General features: G+C 39.2%; 1 protein-coding gene across 4 annotated transcripts in view; it reads right to left on the reverse strand.

Annotated features, from left to right (window-relative positions):
* NLN (neurolysin) overlaps window positions 1-20,053 on the reverse strand; it is a 73,233-nt gene that overhangs the window by 44,457 nt on the left and 8,723 nt on the right. For all 4 annotated transcript variants that reach the window (XM_024578433.4, XM_024578434.3, XM_053913181.2 and 1 more), the window contains exon 2: window positions 1,521-1,780. In XM_024578433.4, coding sequence (XP_024434201.2) covers window positions 1,521-1,780 — 260 coding nt within the window. The remainder of the gene's footprint in view (window positions 1-1,520; window positions 1,781-20,053) is intronic.

Raw genomic sequence — 20,053 nt, forward strand, 5'->3', positions numbered from 1 at the left:
GATGTCCAGTACCTGACACTGGACGAGTGGGGTTTTAACAGCTCTTGCTGGAGGCAGAATGAACTCTGAGAACATACACAGATAAGAGAAAGTTAGTCTTTAAAAATCTATTCTTAGGATGATTAATCCAGAAAGATAAATTCATAGGAGAGTAAGAAGAAACATCACAAAACTAAAAGTATGTTTAAAAGATGTATTATTGGGGGAAAAGATAATTCTTTTAAAAAATACTTTGTTTTTTTCCCACTGATTTTTATATTGGTGAATGTATACGTTACCAGACTGGCACAGCATCTTGGCCATAAGTGACTGAAGAAGTGAGTATCTGAACCAGAGGCAGACCAAGTCTGGGTGGGAGATGTTGATCTGCACATGAAATTGCTTTACTGGGAAAGTTCTGCTGCATGGGTACCAGCCCCATCCCTGTTGACTTTGATGAACAAGACCAATCAGAGCCTTTTTAAGAGTTTAAAGTCAGGACTTGTAGCAAGCTTTAGTGGCCATTAATGAGAGTGATGCCGTTGGTAGTTGAGTCAGAGACTGAAATGGAAACAGAGGTCAGGGAAAGTAGCCAAGTCCCCATTATGGCAGGGGGTAGGGGAGGGAACTCTTGGTGTTGAGGGGTCAGAGAGGGCAAAGTGATGACCAGGTCACTAGGGCAGTGGTGGATTCTGGACAACCTCCCAAATTCCAGAAGGCATACTAATGTTAACGATATCCAGAAAGACAGATATAGTACTATGTTCTTATGAAGCCTGGACATACAGCTAAGGTTGTTTAGTCATAACTGTCCTACAAAATACACCCAACCCCTACAGGTAACTATGCAAACCTTCATTTCTTAAAACTCAAAGAGTCTAATACTCATATAATATAAATAATATACTTTAAGTGTAGGGAAAATGGAAAATAGAGAAAAGCTTAAAGAGAAAAATTTAAAAAATCAACTGTAAACCTACCATCCAAATATTAACAATTATTAATATTTGTGCTATTAAATTATTAAAATTTCTTTCTAGTTTTCCTTCTATGTCCCTTTTTCTATGTCATTAAGTGCCGCTTCTAAACATGGTTTTAATGGCCATACAGTGTTACAAAGGGTGAATGTATCATAATTTATTTAGTCATTCTATTAGTTGACACTTATGGGTTGTTTCCAAGCTTTTGCTTATGATAGAATACCTGTTTATACATAAATTTGTACATGATTTTTCCTGTATCTGATTATTTGCTTAGATTAAAATGCATAGATGTGGAATTACTAGGCCAGGGTTTGAACTTCTTAAAAGTTTTGATATATAGTCAATGCTCCCCAGAAAGCAGATGAAATGAGAGTGTACACCTTTGCCAACATAATATAAAATATTAATCTTAGTAATTTAATTCCAAGCAATTAATTAATCATTACGTAAAAATCAATGTCTTGTAAAATTGGAAAATGGACTGCCAACACAGAAAACGTAAAATTGTTCACAATGCCCACATAATGAAATATTGATGTGCTTTTGCATCCTACTCACCTATGTACTTCACCTCTAAATCTGCCAGTGCCTGCAAACAGTTCTCGTAAGTTACTTCCTTAAGGTCAAGCATTCCAATAGCATCGTACACCTGTTTGGTCTGCACAATGAGCTCCTCAGTTCTTGTTTGAATTTGCTCTGGTGAAAGATCCCACCTTAAAACATTCCTGCCAGCCGCAGTATAGGAAGACATTGCCTGAAGAGGAGACATCACTTCTCTTCCTAAAGTCATTCTGAATAAAACCCTGCAACCACCAACTCTAAAAGGAATCAGAAAAAGAATAAAAATTAGGTATTTTTATTTGGTCTAAAGTCAATATACAAATGGGTATTACCTAATTAAATTTAAATTAGAGAGAACTTTTTAATAAAATTGAGCAAATTTCTTTCAGGTGAGCACGTATACACAAAACCAAACACTCCCATAAAAGTGTCAATGCAGGAATCTGACTCCTGGGGGTCTACAGGATTCCTGATAGGACCTGCCAACCATTTCTGGGCAATAATGTTGGTGTTATTTGAGGTGGCAGGCAAAATGCCTGCCTTCCGATGTGTTTGGGTGAGTTGCTGAGCAAGCCAAGGACAGGCTGGATGAGTAGGTGAGAAACGAGGGATTTTTGGTTAAACTGAAGACTTCATTTGCCAACCAAAAACCTTAACAAATCTCTTGGACATTCAGACACAGATTTTTTCCCTCAGAAGTATGCATTTTTTTTTCCAGCAAAATTTTGTTGAGGGTTATGTTATTAAGGAATGAGCCAGGCACGCAAACTTATTTATTGGTATACTGTATTAGAAATCTGAAGGTCTGCAGAAGATGTAAAACCAACTCCTGTTAGAACTTTTTACAAGATTAAGAAATTATCAAAATGCACATGAATCAAGTTTAATACACTGTATTCTGGGTGGACAGGTTGTCCATTGTACCATTTCTTTCTTTGAATTCTCAGGTGTGGTTTGGTAATGAAAGAACTCTATAGTATTAACAAATTCAATAAAAAGTAAACATATGAAAAAACTCAAGGCTGCTGTATTTTTTTCTTGAATCTATCTCATTATAGATTTAATGAAATCTGTATTTTCCAAACATTAAATTATTCATGTAATTAAGTTATAAAAAAATAAAGTTAGATGTCAAAGACATACTAATTGTCCTTTATAAATTAATCAAGTAAGTTTTCTTATGTAAATGTTTTTCTTGTGCTGATGTCCATCTATTACGTATGCAGACTAAAAAATTTTGGGGATTCAACAAGGAAACATTTAAAAATTTTCTTTTTATGTTGAACACCAATTAATTTTTTTACCAAAATTTCACATAAATCAACAATGGAAGTTTGAATTTAAGACTTGCTATAGTAAGATTTGCTAATTTAAGACTATAGCAAGTCTTAAATTCAAACTTATAGCTTAAACTCTGCTATAGCTATGATACTATTCTAAAAGAAAAAATTAAGAAGAGCGATACCAGTCCTCCAAGCCCTTAAACCCTTAATGATTGATGCCATGGGTGCTCCTGTCCACAGATGTTTGTGCTTGTGCGCATAGATCACTTTAGAGCTTATAAATAAAAACGTTATAATTAATAGCAAACATTTATTGTGTGTTTAGGCACTGTACTAAGTGCATTCCATTTATTAACTCCATTCTCACAGAACTCCATGAGGCAGACACTATGGTTATTTGTGTATTACCAAAGAGGAAACTAAAACGCAGAGAAGTTAAGTAACTTGCCCAAAGTCACATGTGGTGGGAGCTCAGATTAAAAGCCAGGTGTACAGGTCCAGATCCCACACTCTTAACCACTATGCTAATAAACTTCATTCCTATTATTTTACAAGACCCCAAAACAACCTTATGAGGTAGATAAGACATTATTCCCTTTTGATAGATGATTCAGTTGAGACTCAGGGAAGCTAAGTGACTTGTTTAAGGTCATTTGCTCAGTAAATACCCTGTATTTATGAGCATGTACTGTGTTTGGTCACTGTGACAGGTACCAAGAATAAAAAGGCAAATTGACTGGGACCCACTATTATAATATAGCACAGAGACAAACTGATGAACAGGCAATTATACTATATTGAGATGAGTGCTATGTATGATAGGGGTCGGCAGAGAGGACTCTGAAAAACCACAAAGGGAGCTTTTCTAGGAAGATTTTCTACCAGGAGAAAGGAGCAACCCAAAATCTGGACAATGCGCCATCCAAAGGCCAAAGGCTGTAAAGAGAGAGAAGTCTGGAAAGGTAAATAGGAAGCACTGAATGCAGAGTCTTGGGAATCATTAAAAAGTTCAACCTTATTTTGAAGGCAACAAGAGCCATCGAAGTGTTTCAATCAGGTGAGAGATGAAATAAAATAAGAATTTTAGAGAAATCATTCAAATTATAGTGAATTGAAAGGTTTGAAAGAGAAAACATTTTAGAGGGAAGCTATTAACTGTATTTGGAGCATAAGATTATGGTACACTGAGCTAGAAAATGGAGGAAATTGGAGTGATTTAAAAGATATTCAGGAAATAGAATTGGTACTGAATTGACGTGTGGGTGAGGTGAGAGAGTCACAGTGGATTTCTGTCTTGGACATGGACTGACAGATGATGGGGCCAGTACTAAAACCAGGAACTTAGAAAGGGGAAGAGGAGGGTCTTTGTGGGTAAAAAAGAGAAATTCAACTTTGGACATGTCAAGTGGTTGCGGCACATGTAAGTGGAATTCGTTAATATTAAATGGTAATTGAAAGTTAGAGGGGTGACTGAACTGGCCCAAGGAGTTTGTACAGTGAGAACAGAATAACAACTGAGCTCTAACTGTAATTTAATCACTGAAGTAAAACCAAGCCAGGCTGGGTCGAGGAAGTTGTGAAAAGTAAGCACTAAAAAAAGGGAGAGAGTGAATAACAGCACCGAATGTACAAATAAAGAAAGATGGAAGAGTATCTGTTGAATTTAGCGATAGGCATGTCATGGGTGACTTTGACAAGAGCAGTGTCGGTGGAGTGGTAGGGGTGGAGGTCAGAGTACTATGACTGAGGGGTACGAAGAAGGTGAAGAGCAGGAGAGAGTACACCTAAGCAATTCTCTGTAGAGTTGGCTGTGAAAACAAGGACAGCTAACTCAGTGTGCAGCTAGAAGGGGCTGAGGCAATAGAAGGGATGCATTTCTAAGTCGGGAGAGACCTAAATACTGCTGGTCTTAAGTGTCCACATTAACTGATGTCTCTGATGTGACATACACTGGTTGATGGACCCAAGGCTGGCAGACTACTTTCTAATGTATTTTCACATTTCTCTTCCAACTAGTTGAGCTACAAATCCACAGAGGGTTAAGTTCCAAAACCTGTTCATGACTATTATTCTTGTTTTCATGTGATTTAAATATTTAACTGATTAAATGTATGTAAAAAGAATTTGTTGTTTAAACTGTTTTGAAAATTCTTTTTAATAGTGACTAAAAAGCCAACCTAAAAAAACATCTGCTGTAATAGAAGTTTAAGAAAAGAAATGTGATGATTTGGAAGACTTCTGATTCAGATTAATTATGTGTGTCTTTAGGTGTGTTCCACTTAAGAAAACTAAAATTGGAAATAAAAAATGGTACATTTTAGGTGTAGTTTATGCAAGGACGGTGAGGAACTGAATCAAGTAGTTCATACTGGTCAAAAAGCCCTTCACCTCGCATCAAAATATTTGGAAATAAGTATACATTTAGGTTTTTGTTTGAATAGTTTAAGCAACTTACCATTTTTCATGATTCCACTTGAAACTAATTTTTTCAGTTTAGTGTTAAATGACATATAGAGAGAAAGGCCCTGATGGAGGTAGGAACAAATGGCATGTAAAGCACGGACAGAGCAATTTGTTTTGGATAGAAGGAAAGACTACAGCCTCAGTAGTATCAATAAAACAGGCAAAATGGGAGTAGTTAGGTTATAGTAAAAATGTGACGTGTCTGGATTTAAGAATTCAAAGGCTAAACAGTCTGACAAAAGCTGGGTATTTTCGTGGAGGGATGTTTGATATAAACGAACTGGAGGATGCAAAGAGCCAACAACCTAGTACTGGGTACCCTGTCTACATGAACACTGGAGAACACGGCTTGATTGGTGGGTCTGGGAGAAGAGAAGAGGGAACCAGGAACCGAAGTCTTCAAAGAATGGAAGGGGCTGCCCAGGTGGTAGGGAGAGGGCATCGTGGGCAGGGTATAGAAGGGTAAAACCAGATTGGGAGCCTTGGGAGGTGTTTTTATACAAGGTGAAGAGGTGTCAGCTTGGGAGAATGGCTGGGGGAAAGGTAGGAGCCAGGGAACAAAGATGTGGATCTTTCCTTCTTACTTTGTAGTACTTAGTAGAGGGGTGTAAGGGAAGTGTTTTCCTCAGTGCTGAGTGGATTTCAGTAAAGGTTAAAAGGAGAAGAGACAATCCAGAGTATGAAAAAGTGGAGGAGTTTGTTTATTATGGGACAAGGGTTCCAGAAATAACAAGGGAGGAGTCGAAGAATATAGCAGATAGCTAAATCTGTACTGATTGTCCAGCCGTTCACTGCTTCCCCTAACCACTTATACATGCCCATGACCTTTAAAGGGGGCTGCCCCTGCCTCAGAACCCCTGTGAGAGAAAGGGGTCTTACTTCTACTGACTGTAATTGAACAAGTTTGTGTCCTTGACTGCAGCTGGCATGCACCTTATGAGAAAAAACTGGAAGCTGATTTATGATGAAATAAATATTGTAAATGGAAAAATAAAGGAAGGAAACCAGATATTTACTGACATCACTGGGACCCTACCCTAGATCAACTAATCCTGAAGCCTGACCTATATAGCTAGACTTTCCAGTTATGTGAGTCTACTGCTTAAGCCAGTTTGAATGTGGTTTTGTTGTTTGCCTCATACAGGACCCTGACTGATAAAGGAATGAAAACTGATAAAGGAATAAGCACAGGAAAAAGTATAAAGGTCAGAATACAAGAAATGACGAGTGACTAGAAGGTCTTATAAGGTTGATGGTGGCCTAAAACAACAGGGATGTGAAGTTCAATGTGTGGAGTTGGCTGAAAATTTCCCAAATAATTGTTCCCACAATTCCTCATAGATACATAGAATTACGGCCTTGAAGGAGTCAGCCATGACCATGACTGACTGGGCTTGCAAGGAAGTTCTAGTACAGGTGACCAGGCTGGCCATGGGGTTACTGAGGCAATGAATACCAAGTGGAGGACTAATGACTAAAACTTAGGACCTCTGCATCTTAATACCCTGCTCTCTTCGCCAGCCCCCTTAGTACAAACCAATCCTAACAGTGGAAAATTAGAATGGTAGGAAACCGTAACCCACCCCACCATTCTTCTGTCATAGTTCCTCAAAGTGCTGACTCTGAGTAATATGTGGCTTGTAGAGGAATAGCATTTTGTATAAGAATCCTAGGACCTAAGTTCAAAAGATACAGACTGTGACCTTTGAGCATCCCAGCTCCGGGAAATTTGCTGACCTTGAACTATGGATCCAGGATGACGTGAAGCCAGGATGACACACACTAGACCATCAAGGTCGGAATGCACTGTGCTCATCTGCATGTAGAACTTTCCAACCCCCTCCCTTGATCTCTTTGTTCTGTTCCCCTCTCCCTCCTTATAAAAGCCTCTGCCTCGAATGAGAGGTGGAGATGGGCTTTGAGATGTGAGTCTCCCATCTTCCAGGAATGGGCTTTGAGACATGAGTCGCCCATCTTCCAGATGGCCAGCATCTAAAAATAAACCACTTTCCTTTACATCAGCACCTGCCTCTTGAGTATTGGCTTCCATAGTGGCAGGCAGCCAGACCTGCTTTTGGTTACGTTATTATGGATACATTTTCTTTATCATTAAACAGCTTTGAAAGAAAACTACTCCAAACGTTCCACTAATAAGATGACCTCCACTGGTTTTCATTTATTTTCTAACACTTATCAAAATATTGAGTTGTTGGTCACAGCACAATCTGATTTTAACTCAGGTATGCTGATGGAGATGCCCGCGTCTCCACCGTGACTGTACAGATATACTCTCGACCACCGCAGCTTCTACTGCAAAGAATGAAAAGCTACCCCTTCCTTAAAGTAGTATTATTTCCCAAGTGAAGACGGGGTGAAAAGAAAGTCACAGAAGCTAGAAATCATGATTTCATGGGTCAACAGAACACATTAAATTTTTTGTTACACCTTTGTCTTAATTTCCTTCAGGACTGATAATTCTTTTTACCAAAGAAAAGAAAAGGAATGGAGACAGAAGGATCCCCTTATACTTCTAACTAAAATATATTATTCTATTGAGAATTTTTCTATATGCATTGTCTCTGCTTTTCCTCTTCCATCAACATTTTGCTGAGTATTCGCCCCACCTTTGTTACAATTTCAAGGCCATTCAATGCTTTGAATGTTGGTACATTTCTCTCATCTTCCTCTTCAGTGATTCAGTACCTGGGTGGGAAACCAGTGAGTGCACCTGTAGTCATTCTAGCAACTGTGCTTGTCCCCTTAAGAATCTGGTGAGGATTTTTTAATTGACTTTTTGCAACTGAGAGCTACAAAAGTTGAAAGCAGGCGACAGAGTGTGATCCTGTCTTTTTCTACAGGAGTTATTATGTACATTTGAAAGTTAAAATCTAATTGAATCTGAGATTTTTACAGTTTAATTAAACAGTAGGTGTTTTTTTTTTCCTATAAACTTCTAGGTTCTTTATTAATTCTGCCCCAACCACACCTTCTTCATTGTCTCTACTGTCTTTAAAGTACTTTCTACACACAACTCTGTGAAATTTCTAATTATCTGAAATTGATAGGACGATTCCTTTGTTATGCTGTAGTCTCCTGTATCCAATGAACAAATGAAGTACTTAGGCAAAGACAGCAAGTGGCACAGATTTTGGCAGAGGTCACCAGGTTGGACAATTTCATTTGGACGAATGAGCATGCCACAGCTATTTTGAGTTGATTGTTGTCTTAAAATTTCTGCAAAACATTTTATGGAACGCACTTTCAGAAATGTTCTGATTTATTGGCTTCATTTTCCTTTTGAAGCATAAAGGCCTCTACTTCCTCCCATCAAGGCTCCTTTGACCCTTCCAGTTCTTCCAGACCTGAGCTCCTATTACCTTTCCCCGGTGCCATTCATTTAGACATTTAAATTGCTGTCATTCACCTGTTCTAAGGGCTTTTCTTGTGTTCTACATTACACTAGGACTTTCTCCAGCATAATGCCTATTGTACATTTCTTTCGTCACATCCCCAACCTGAACTCACTGCACACTGAGGAGCACAGAGTAAGTAGATGCTCACTATTTATCTGCAATGAGATGGGACTGATATGGGTAAAACATTACAGCAACACCATCTTCTTTCATCATCACAAGTAAACATCCATGCAGGGAAATGTGTTTTATCAGAGCCCGGACCTGAGTGAAACTCCATTATGTAAAATGTCAGAACTTCTACATTTTATCCCACAATTTACATTTTATCCAGGTTCTCATCCTTTCCCTGTAGTGTTACTGTGTTGCGGCACATGGTTTGCATGGCATTTCCTGACATTTGCCCCAATTCTTCAAAAACACTTGGTAAATATTCCTAGTATTTACTTTGGAACTCATATTTCTTTACAAGCTGCTATCAAGGGCTGCATTTCATTAATGCCCCCAAGACCGTAATTCCTGTATGTTTATTTTAATTATTTCTCCTCTCTTTCATCAGAACCATTGCCTTCTAATCTTGATTCCTACTGCTCATAAAGTTGTTTTTTGCAGTCCATGATTGAACTAAGTTACCCTTCTCTTTACAATTTATCAGGCCATAGCTCAAGTTCAGGCTCCTTTCATCAGAGCAGATAGGCCCCTTCATTTCATATTTCACCAGTGGCAAAGCCCAGCCATGCACCTCCTCAAGGCTTACTTGTTCCTTTAGGCACGTAGCCCACTCCTGCCTTGAAGCTTTCGGCCAAGTAGCTCTTTATATGCTACACCTGTGCTGTTCAATACAGCAGCCACAAGTGGTTATTTACATTTAAATTAAGTAAGAGTAAATAAACTAAAAAATTCAGTTCCTCAGCTGCACTAGGCACATTTCAAATGCTCAACAGCCACTGTAGCGGTGACTCCTGCGCAGCACACATCAGGAACGCTTTCATCCAGCAGAAAGTCCTAACAGCGCTGCAGCAGACAATCTCATTGCAGGAACGAGATGTGCCCCCGAGCCCTCCCATGGGTGTCCTTTCTCTTTTCCACTCTTAAAGCAGCTCCCTGAGGTCTTCTTTGGAGGGAAGAAAGAACAGAAAATGAGGAAAGGAGAAGTTAGTGAGTCCTTCCCATGGGCCAGGTGGTGTAGAAACACTCATTTAATCCTAACAACACTGAGAGACACGTATGACTAAGCACTCCTTCCAAGAGCCACAGTGTAGTGGAAAAGACTCAGTTCTTTCTACAAGGACAGGGCTAAAGGTACTAACAACACGATTGATAAAAGTGCCTCTTCTGTAAGATTGTTTAAATTTCACAAATCCTTATTTTGATAATGCAGAGTTAATCTTATTTATTAACCTTATTAGCTGTGCTAATAACCAAGTTACAAAATTTGACCTAAAGGTTCCTGGTCCTAGACCCTCAACGTATGAAACATTTGTGAACTTAACTGTTTTTTTCTCTGTTGTGAGTATGCTTTCACATTGCAAATTCCTGCCACTGTCCCAAACGGTAAAGCATCTCTGACGGGGAACCTCTCCCATACTCTTAGTCTCTCACCAGACAGTCAAACTTCCTTTCATCCTCAATCTCCTCCTCTTTGGAGCACTGTCTTGTCTACTTCAACATAATTGAAACCTACATCCCCGCAGAACGCATCACCTCCCTCATCAAGTATGCATCTTTTCTCAAGCTCCTCATGCTACTGTGCCCTTGGCAGGGTGAACTTTCCCCTCAATCCCCACTGCAGCGTCCAAACCAGGACTGCACCACCATTCAAATGCTCTGAGGCTACTGCCTCCTGCTGTATCACTGGCTATTATCAGCTGACCTCTCTGCCATTCCCTCACATTTATCAAAGGCGTGGCTCCAGTAGGCCTTTCCCAACATGGAAAGCTCCAAAAATCATCCTGGGGAGACTCTGGAAGAGTAGATGGACGAGCTACAGCACTCCTTTAACTTCAGTTTCTGAACCTACTTCACTCCAAGAATCTTCATGTTTATTCTTATCACCACTTGGAGATGCTTCTCAGAGACAGTAAATTCTGATATTCCACTGTCTGACTATGACCTGTATTCTCAGCTTCCCCTTCTCTACACCTGTGATTCTTATTATTCTAGCTCCTTCAGACCTCCAGTCCTCTAATGCCTCTATTTCCTCACTCTAACAGGCTTCTTCTGGCACTCTGCTTAGGCCTGGGTGGTTCCTATGCTTTAGAGAGCCCCACTTTGGCCTTCCTGTCACTGCAAGCCTCTCAAAAGAGCTAAGGGGAGGTGCCCATGCAGAGCCTACGTCCACACCCCATCTCTTCCACACAGCTAGGCTTTGAGGACTCAGGGCTCCTAATTTCCTATTCAAATGGCTCCCAGAGCCTATGTGGACCTCTTCCTTGGGTCAGCCCCCCTGAAGGTGAAGCTCACCACTGGTGTGTACACCACTTGGGAGTGTGGTTAGGGCTTGGACTTACAGGTGGGGGTATCCAGGCATAGGCGAGGCCCTTCCTGGTACAGAAGGGGGCCAGGGCAATCTCCCAGTTGTCCTGTTGTCCAGGTTACACGAGTGTCAGAAGTGAGCCTCATCTACCAGTTCAACAGTCCTTCACTAAAACCACAACTGCTCCTAGGCCTTCTGCTATATCCACCTTAAAAACCTCTGCCCAGGACTATGTTAACCAGCCACCTTCCCTATTCTTATATTTGAGTCACCAGACAGGCCTATGGGTTTTAATGCTATTAAATTATAGTCTCTAATTTGAGCTAGACTATCAAGGCTTCAGACAAATGCATCCAGGAAGGCCTGCGACCATCTCTCCCCATTTCCTACAGCAATTATTTCAAACTGTGACCAGCTTCCCAAAATTTCTCTTCTCACTGTCACTAGCTGATCTTGCTGCCTACATTGCTAAAGCCATCAGACAGAAATTCCCTCAACTTCACACCTACAAACATAGCTACATAGACAGCATCTATCCTTTCCTTTTTACTCCTAATTGAAGAGCTACCTGTCTAACCAAAGCCAGTGTCTCACTCTGCCCTTGGGTCTTATCTGATCTCTTCCAGGACATCACTCCATGAAATATGATCTCTTTTAGTAGAATAATAAATGTCTCTTTTGTGCTGCCTCTTTATGCGCATGTCTGAGTGCTTAAGTTTATCTAAATAAAACAAATACTTCCTTGATCCTGGGTCACTCATTAGAAACCACCTCTATTTCTCCAGTTCCCTTCACCCCCAAGGTTTCTCAGAGTGGTCAGGCCAGCCTTGCCATGTCCTCATCTCTCTTTTATTTTTTGTTTTTTTTGTTCTTCCATTTTTAAAATCTTTCTTTCTCCACTCTCTCTTATTCTCCAACTGGCTTTAGTCTGGGTCCTTCCCTAATAAAAGAATGAAACTGTTCTCAGCAGGGTCCCTAATGTTTTTACTCAATCCAACTGACACTCTTCAGGACTGGCCTACATTAACTTTTTGTGATATTTGACAGTGCTGTCACTCCACCTTCTTTCTGGGAACTTTTCCCTTCCTTAGTATCTGTGATAATGACTATACTTTTCATCCTATGTCTGTGGCTGCAGCTTCACCATTTATCCCTTTCCTTATGATTCCTTGGTGTTTCTCAGGACTCAGTTCTGTGCCCTTTTCTTCTCTTCATTTTGTGCATTCTTCCTGGGGTATTTGGGTTCGCTTGTGTGGCTACATATGCTACCAATAGCTAAAGACTTCCAAATCTGTATCTCTTGCCCAAATCTCTGGAATTTTAGACCCCTGTATTTAAAACTTACTGGATAGCTCCACTTGGATGTCAATGGTCACCTCAAATCCAGTGCATCTAAAATTAAACTGACCATGTTCCTTACCCCTCAGAACAAAACCTGTCCTCTTCCTGTATTCCTTATCTCAGTGAAGATCACCAACATGCATTTGGTTGCCCAAGTCAAAAACCCAGGAGGCCTTCTGGATGCCTTCCAATCTATTTTCCACATGGCTTGCAGAGTAATCTTCCTAGAACGTCAATCTGATCATGGCACACCCCTTCAGTGGCAGGGTTCAAGATCAAGTTCTGACTCCAGTGACTTCAGGATCAAGTTCAAGCTACTTTACAAGGCCCTTCTGGACCTGCCCCTGTTTCTCTGGCTTTCTCAATGCCACCCTTTTGCCCCCAAATCTATGCTCTAGGCACAATGAACTACTTCCACATCTCCCTGCAATTTTTAAACTCTCTTGAGACTTTTACAAAGTGTTTTTCCCTTTGCCTGGAACACCTTTCCCCTCCCTTACCTGAGAAACAATATTCATCTCTTATTTATCTTTCAGATCTTGGCTCAGATATGATTTTCTCCAGGAAGCATTCTTTAACTACCTTCAGTTGGCTTAGGAATTCTTCCTCTACTGTGCTCTTACACGTATACTGACCAAAGCATTTATCCTGCTGAAGAGTATTCACATGTATTTTATTCAGCTAGGTCTCCAATGAGCAGAGACTGGGTTTTAGTGATATTTGGAGACCCTGAACCTAAAAGTTATGGTACATATGTATTTTAACTATGATAAGTTTACCAAAAATTCCACTTAAGGCTATTTGTTTAATACTTTTTTCCTATTATCTTCATGCCCACTATACAAACAGTTTCAACACAGAGTGCTTAGCTTCCATGGAAGGTAATATAAAGCCCTAATCTGAAATTAGGGAGGATGTTGCAGACTGGATGTAATGGCGTATATTGGACACTCAAGCATCCTGAATGCTGCTAATAATTTTTCTTATGAATGGACTGCTGCATTGGGAAATCAGATTCAGGAATAGCACTCAACAGTTACTGAGCCTTTCAGTTTGGATACTTACAACCCTCTAACAATAATAAACACCTGGAATTTGAGTTGGTGTTCTAGACAAGCTTTTTCATTTAATAGTTTTTTTAAAAAGATATTTTATTTATTTTTAGAGAGAGGGGAAGGGAAAGAGAAAGACAGGGAGAGAAACATTAATGTGAGAGAGAAACATCGATCAGTTGCCTCTCGTACATACCCCGAGCACCCCGACTGGGGAACTGAACCCGCAACCCAGCCATGTGCCCTGACCTGGAATTGAACTGGCAACCTTTTGCTTTGCAGGATGATGCCCAATCAACTGAGCCACATGGGTCAGGGCCCATTTAATGATCTTTTAGTTTGGCTCAGGATCAAACTGTTTTATAAACAGGATGTTCCAGAATTAAATGCCTTAGAATAAATCAACTTTTACCAATTAGCCAAAATTGTTACTTTTGATGTTCTTTAATTGAGTTAATGTCCAGAAAGGTCATTTTAGCTTGGTTTCTGAGTTTATAGGAATATAATTAAATATATATATATATATAGATGTATTTATATTTCTATTCTCATCTTCTTTCTCTTAAAGAAAGATGTGTTGGAAGCAACCTAAGTGTCCATTGATAGATGACTAGATAAAGAGGTATACACGCATATACACACAAAGGAATATTACTCAGCCATAAAAAAGAATGCAATCCATTTGCAACAACATGGATGGACCTAGAGGATGTTATGCTAAGTCAAATAAGTCAGAAAGAACAAGACAAATACCATATAATTTCACTTATATGTGGAATCTAAAGAATAAAATAAGTGAGCAAGCAAAATGGAAACAAACTCATAGATACAGAAAAACTAATGGTTGCCAGATGGGAGAGGGGTTATGTGCTGGGTGGAAAAGGTGAAGGGATTAAGAAGTACAACTGACAGTTATAACAACAGACATGGGGATGTAAAACACAGCATAGGGAATAAGGTCAATAATATTGTAATAACTATGTATGATGCCCATTGGGTACTAGACTTATTGCGGGGGGTTGAGGGGGAATCACTTCATAAGTTATATAAATAAATGTCTAATCACCATGCTGTGCATCTGAAACTAATATAATATCGAATGTCTACTGTAATGAAAATTTTCTTAAAAAATCAAAAAAAAGAAAGATGTGTCCCCCAACCTTTGGTCTTTTAGCTTTTGCATACTACAAATTTCCCACTTTGACTCCATTTCCTTGCCTATCACTAATTCTTCCATGTTATTCCACTAAAAGTGCTCTAGAAAAGATCACATTTCCTCTTTTCTAGTCCTCTTCTAGTCCTTTCCTATTTCTTCTCAGTGTCTTTTGCAAGCTTCTCTTCCTGTACCCATTCAAACAAGCTGGGTCTCTATGATTCCATCTAGATCCCCAGCGGAAGCTCCAGACCCACAGACATCTCAAATGAGGCACATTCAAACTTGACCTTTCTCACAAATTCCCAGTCTCAGTTTATCACTCTTCATCTAGAATCCCAAGCTAGAAACTTGTATACATATGAGCGATTGGTATCATCATCACCCCTAATATTTAGTGAGCCCGTTACTGTGCCAGGCACTATACCAAGAGGTTATATACCTTTTCTTATTTATTTAACAAGCCAGGAGGCAGGTATTATAACCCAGTTTTATGGGGCACAGAAAAGTAAAGTGCCTTGCTCAAGGTCACACACAGAAAGTGTGGAACTGGAATTTAAATTTAGGCCTGACTATAGAGCCCATATTCTTTACTTATACTCATGGTGCAACTGCATTCTTAAAAAAAGGAAAATTTCGGATTTCTCATCAATACACCTCCCTGATCTTCCACCCAGCTTGTAATGGGGAGAAACTGAGATAAATACAGCAGCTGGAGACTACATATTGACACTGCTTTGTGTGGTTTGTTATCTACACCATTCCCTAAAGGGTTGCTGCCAAGGGCTGTGAAGGAGTGCCCCATGTTAGCTTTCATGGGGCACTTTTTGAGAAACAGGCCACGTAGGTCTGGGCTGCTTTTAGCCATCCATTTCCAAAGAGTAAAACAACTCAAACTGGGACAACCTGATGGCTACCTTTTGTGCCCAGAGCCCTTTAATTAATTGTTCTTAGGTAAGCAGTGAGCTATGCAAAAATGTACACTCCTAGGAGTTGCAAAGGCTTTCTTAAAGTGCCTAGGCAAACAAATAACCTACATTTCTTATAGACAAGGTTCAGCTGAGGCATTCTAAGAAAACTTGATATACAACAAATGTGAGTTCTTTATTCCCTGGTGATTGCTCAGATAAGAGATAATGAATTGTTACCATCATCTGTGGTTATGCCTACAATACAGATTATACTGCCCCCCCCCCCAAAAAAAGCTCATTTTAAAGGGATTTCCCATGAAGTAAATGAGTCTATTCAGTCATTCCTTCAGTAAATCTTTATTGAGGTTACAGAGATGAAGATATAGTTATTGTCCTCAGGAGCTGTCTCTAAGAAGAGAAGAGGAGACACAGAGACGGATTAGACTATCAGGCAGCAAACTCTGTATGAATAAAGTGAAAGGGAATCTAGAGGGCGGAGCAATTAACTCTGCCTGGGGGTTGCGGGCGGTTTCTGCATTTCCCAGTCTACACACACAACCTTAGAACTTGGTTCTCCTCTTTTCTATCCTTTGTATGAAATATTTTAGTAGTAGTAGTAGCGATTAGTAAACAGCTAATAGAATTGATCTAGAGTATCATACTTCTATATTATTTCAACTAGAATTTGTGAGGGTCTTCTAAGTGTATGCCAGGAAATGTTACTCACATTAGCCACTTCTACATTCCTTCAGTTCAATGTTTTAGGGTCTACATGTCAATTGCTTACTTGCTCTATACACTCTATTAAAATTTTCTTAAAAAATAAATGATACTCCTGAAGACTGTTAGGTCTGTTTTTTTTTTTCTCTTAATTCTTAAGGAAAACAACATAAGTTTTTAAATTAATCCCCTATATTGTGCCTGGTACTCAGTAAATATTTGTTGAATGAGTTAAAATCTGTATGAATACTGAAAGCCAGCCATATATTGGCTGGAGATATACTAGGAAGGCTGAGGGATTTGCTCCCCCAGGTCAAGGGAAAAATGAAGAAGACATTCTCCTTTTAATTCTACTTGAGAGCACAGTCGGTGTCTTAGCCATCTCTGTATTTCTTGGCAAATGTGGAAGAATGTGTCAGTGCGTAGCATGTATGTTGTAATTGCTGAATCAATGAGAGTGAAAAATCTGAACTACTCTGCCCTAGAATGACGACTAAATTCAGTCCAACACACCAAGTAAATAAGCTGGTAAAGTAATCAAGAGAAGGTGCTATGACAATAAAGTTGTTGAAGAAAAGTAATTAAGTGAGTGATATGTCATAAAAATACTTTGAGTCATGGATAAATTATCTACCGAACATGCCAGGACACTCAGAGAGCAAAGTACTACCATTCGACTGCTCCTGCTTCCACCTGCTGGTACAGGAGAGTAATTTTCTAGATCAGGCAGAAACTGTTTAGCTGCTCTAGGAAAAAATCTTTTTGAAAAAAATGAACTTTCAAAGTGCTCTCACCGAGGTAACATGGTAAACTTCCCAAAACAGTCCCTCACAAAAAATGTACACCATGAACTCAGCGACAAATATTTGGAGTAGGGAGCGAAACGAGCAAACACAGAGACATTCCAGTGGCCTTTATTCCGAGCAGCCTCTAGTGTCTGATGAAGCCAAAAGCATTACTCATTTTCTTTCATGGTACAGTCCCCGTTTCTGTCCTTATAAAAGTAGCATTTAAATTTGATGACTAAAATGACCATTGCAACTTTAATGGCCTAAGCTTAATCTTATATAGTAAAAATGTACTATTTATATTGGAAATAGTGCCACATACAACCTCAGTGGAGTACGAGTTCTTCTATCAGTAAAGTTTAAAAGTAGAACCGAGTATATTATACAAAGCCTCCCTTGGGCTGCATAATGATTTACTTTCAACTCTTTCTTAAAATGTTAGTAATCCATTAAAAAAAGAGAGAGCAAGCAATTTTGTTTTAGATTTTGGAATGTAATGGAAATAACTTCTTGTTTCCAAATTTCATTATAATTAATTAAAAAGAGACTCTTCAAAGTCACCTTTTCTAAGAAATAGGAATAAAAAAATGATAGAAAGAAACTGCTAAAGGACATATGAAGAACTGGATGATAGTAGAAATATTTGTAATATTTCTACTCAACAAATAGAACTTTTAGAAAAAGTTTATATTACAAGATTTTAAAGAATGAAATAAAAAAACTCAGAATGGCCTAATCGATTTTCACCTAATTTTGTATATAGAACAAGTGGTTTAATTATTATAGGCTTTAAATAAATTTATTATAAGTGAATATGAAAAAATTTCTCTTCTTACATCCTTTAGCTGGCCTAAGTAAACCCACCAGAGACCACAGAGCACCAAAAATCAAGTACTAGGTCACAAATGAAATCAAGACTTCCTTAATAATTCATTAATAAGGGGTCTGCTCACATATACGAAAAACCACAACTCAAAAGAGACATTCCATTTTTACTTTTCATCAGGAGACTGAACAAATTGCTTCTGGCAGATTTAATTGGTGTTTGGGGTATACTTTTCAGAACTGAAATCCTCGGTAAATTACTCATGAGAGAGCCATCTCTCCTCAGTACATTATTCAATACTTAGGATTTTTTGAGGGGGGCGGTTCATCTCCACGTGGGTACTTTGTTGAGTGAATGGTAATGCCTAAATCCTCCTCCTAAGTCTAGCTAATTACCTGTTTGCTTAAGAAAAAAAAAAGACTGGTTCAATCACTAACAAGTATTGATTGTTTTTACATGACAATGGCACTGTGATTATGTATTTCTGGGAAAAAAACAATCTCTTAGTGTTTTGTACTGAAATACTTATGATTAATATCATGCTGGGCATATGTCTCAAATAATTAGAAGGGACATAAAAGATTGGTTGTGAGCTGATAATTTTGAGGGTTGGTGATGGGGAGCTTCATTATACTAACTTCTTGACTTTTGCTTATGATTGAAAATTTACATAATAAAAAGTAGAAAAAATTAGTAACTGTACTTAGCTCTAGTTGCTATTCTAAACTCAGACATGTGGTCTGAAAAACATATAAACTCAACATTAAAACAACACACATGCTGACTAGCATATTAAAAGGGATAATAAATGGAGCAAACCCCCAGAGGAAATTTGATCACAGGTTGGAATGTATTTGACCAGTAAATGAAGATTCATAAATTCACAGTTGGAAGAGGCTTTAGAAATCAGCTAGTTGAAACCCTTTAATTTAGGATGCAGCACAGTGATGTTAAGTCATGAGTAACTAACTGTAATGACTTTATTGAGCATACAGTGAATGTTACATTACAAATGGACTATTAGGGAAGATTCCAGCGATACTCCTCTCCAGTGTACGTTAAAGTTGAGACTGACGACTTTGAGCATAGCTATCAGATGGCCCTCATGCCACCTCCTGTAGTTACGGGTAGCCTCTCTGTGCCACTTGGCCACTGCCAACCACTGCTACCACCACCATCAATAATAATGCCAAGGTCAAACATTTCTATAACAGGCACTGCTCGAAGTGATTTGCATATACTGACTCAGTGAATCCTCCCAACAGCACTATAGCATAGATCTATTATTATCCTCATTTTCAGGGAGGATGACACTGAGGCACAGAGAAAATAAATAACATACCCAAAGTCACACAGGTAGACATAACTAATAAGCCCCCAGTCTTGCTCCAGAGTCAAGGCTGTCAAATACCATAGTATATTACCAGTCACTTCAATCATGTGGGCAATTCTGCCATTTCTTTCTGGTTGTCCACAGCTATTGACCGAACCCCGCATCAGTGTCTGCTACTTTTCTTTCTTTTCTCCTGTCCGTGTTGTGAGACAGGCAGAGACATAATCAGAGGGCATGGTCCATGTGGCTCTGTGCTGATCCATGCTGTGTTCCGATTCTCCTGTCCGTGTGCCACAGCTACCCCTAGAAGCCACTGTCACTTACTTACTCGAGAAATAAATAAATCAACAGACTACTGGAGAACTGGAAATAACAATGATGATAATGATTTCAAATTCTTTGACCATCTACATATCAAAAGGCTACTCTTTTAAAGCAGAGGAGTTTCCTCACCATTAAAACATAAAAGGCAAGTATGTTGTTATCCTCACCTGAGGACATTTTTTCATTGCTTTTAGGAGGTGGGAAGGGAGAGAGGACAGGAGAGAGAGGAACACTGATGTGAGAGAGAAGCACTGATTGATCGGTTGGTTCCCATATGTGCCCAGGCCAGATTGTACATGCCAGAACCAGGGAATGAAATGAAACCACAACCTAGGCCTGTGCCCTGACTGAGAATCAGACCTGTAACCTTTTGGTAATCAGATGACGCTCCAACCAACTAAGCCACAATGGCTAGGGCAAATGGCAAGTTTTAAAAAAATTCCCTAA

The sequence above is a fragment of the Desmodus rotundus genome, chromosome 1, assembly GCF_022682495.2.
Source record: "Desmodus rotundus isolate HL8 chromosome 1, HLdesRot8A.1, whole genome shotgun sequence".
NCBI lineage: Eukaryota > Metazoa > Chordata > Mammalia > Chiroptera > Phyllostomidae > Desmodus > Desmodus rotundus.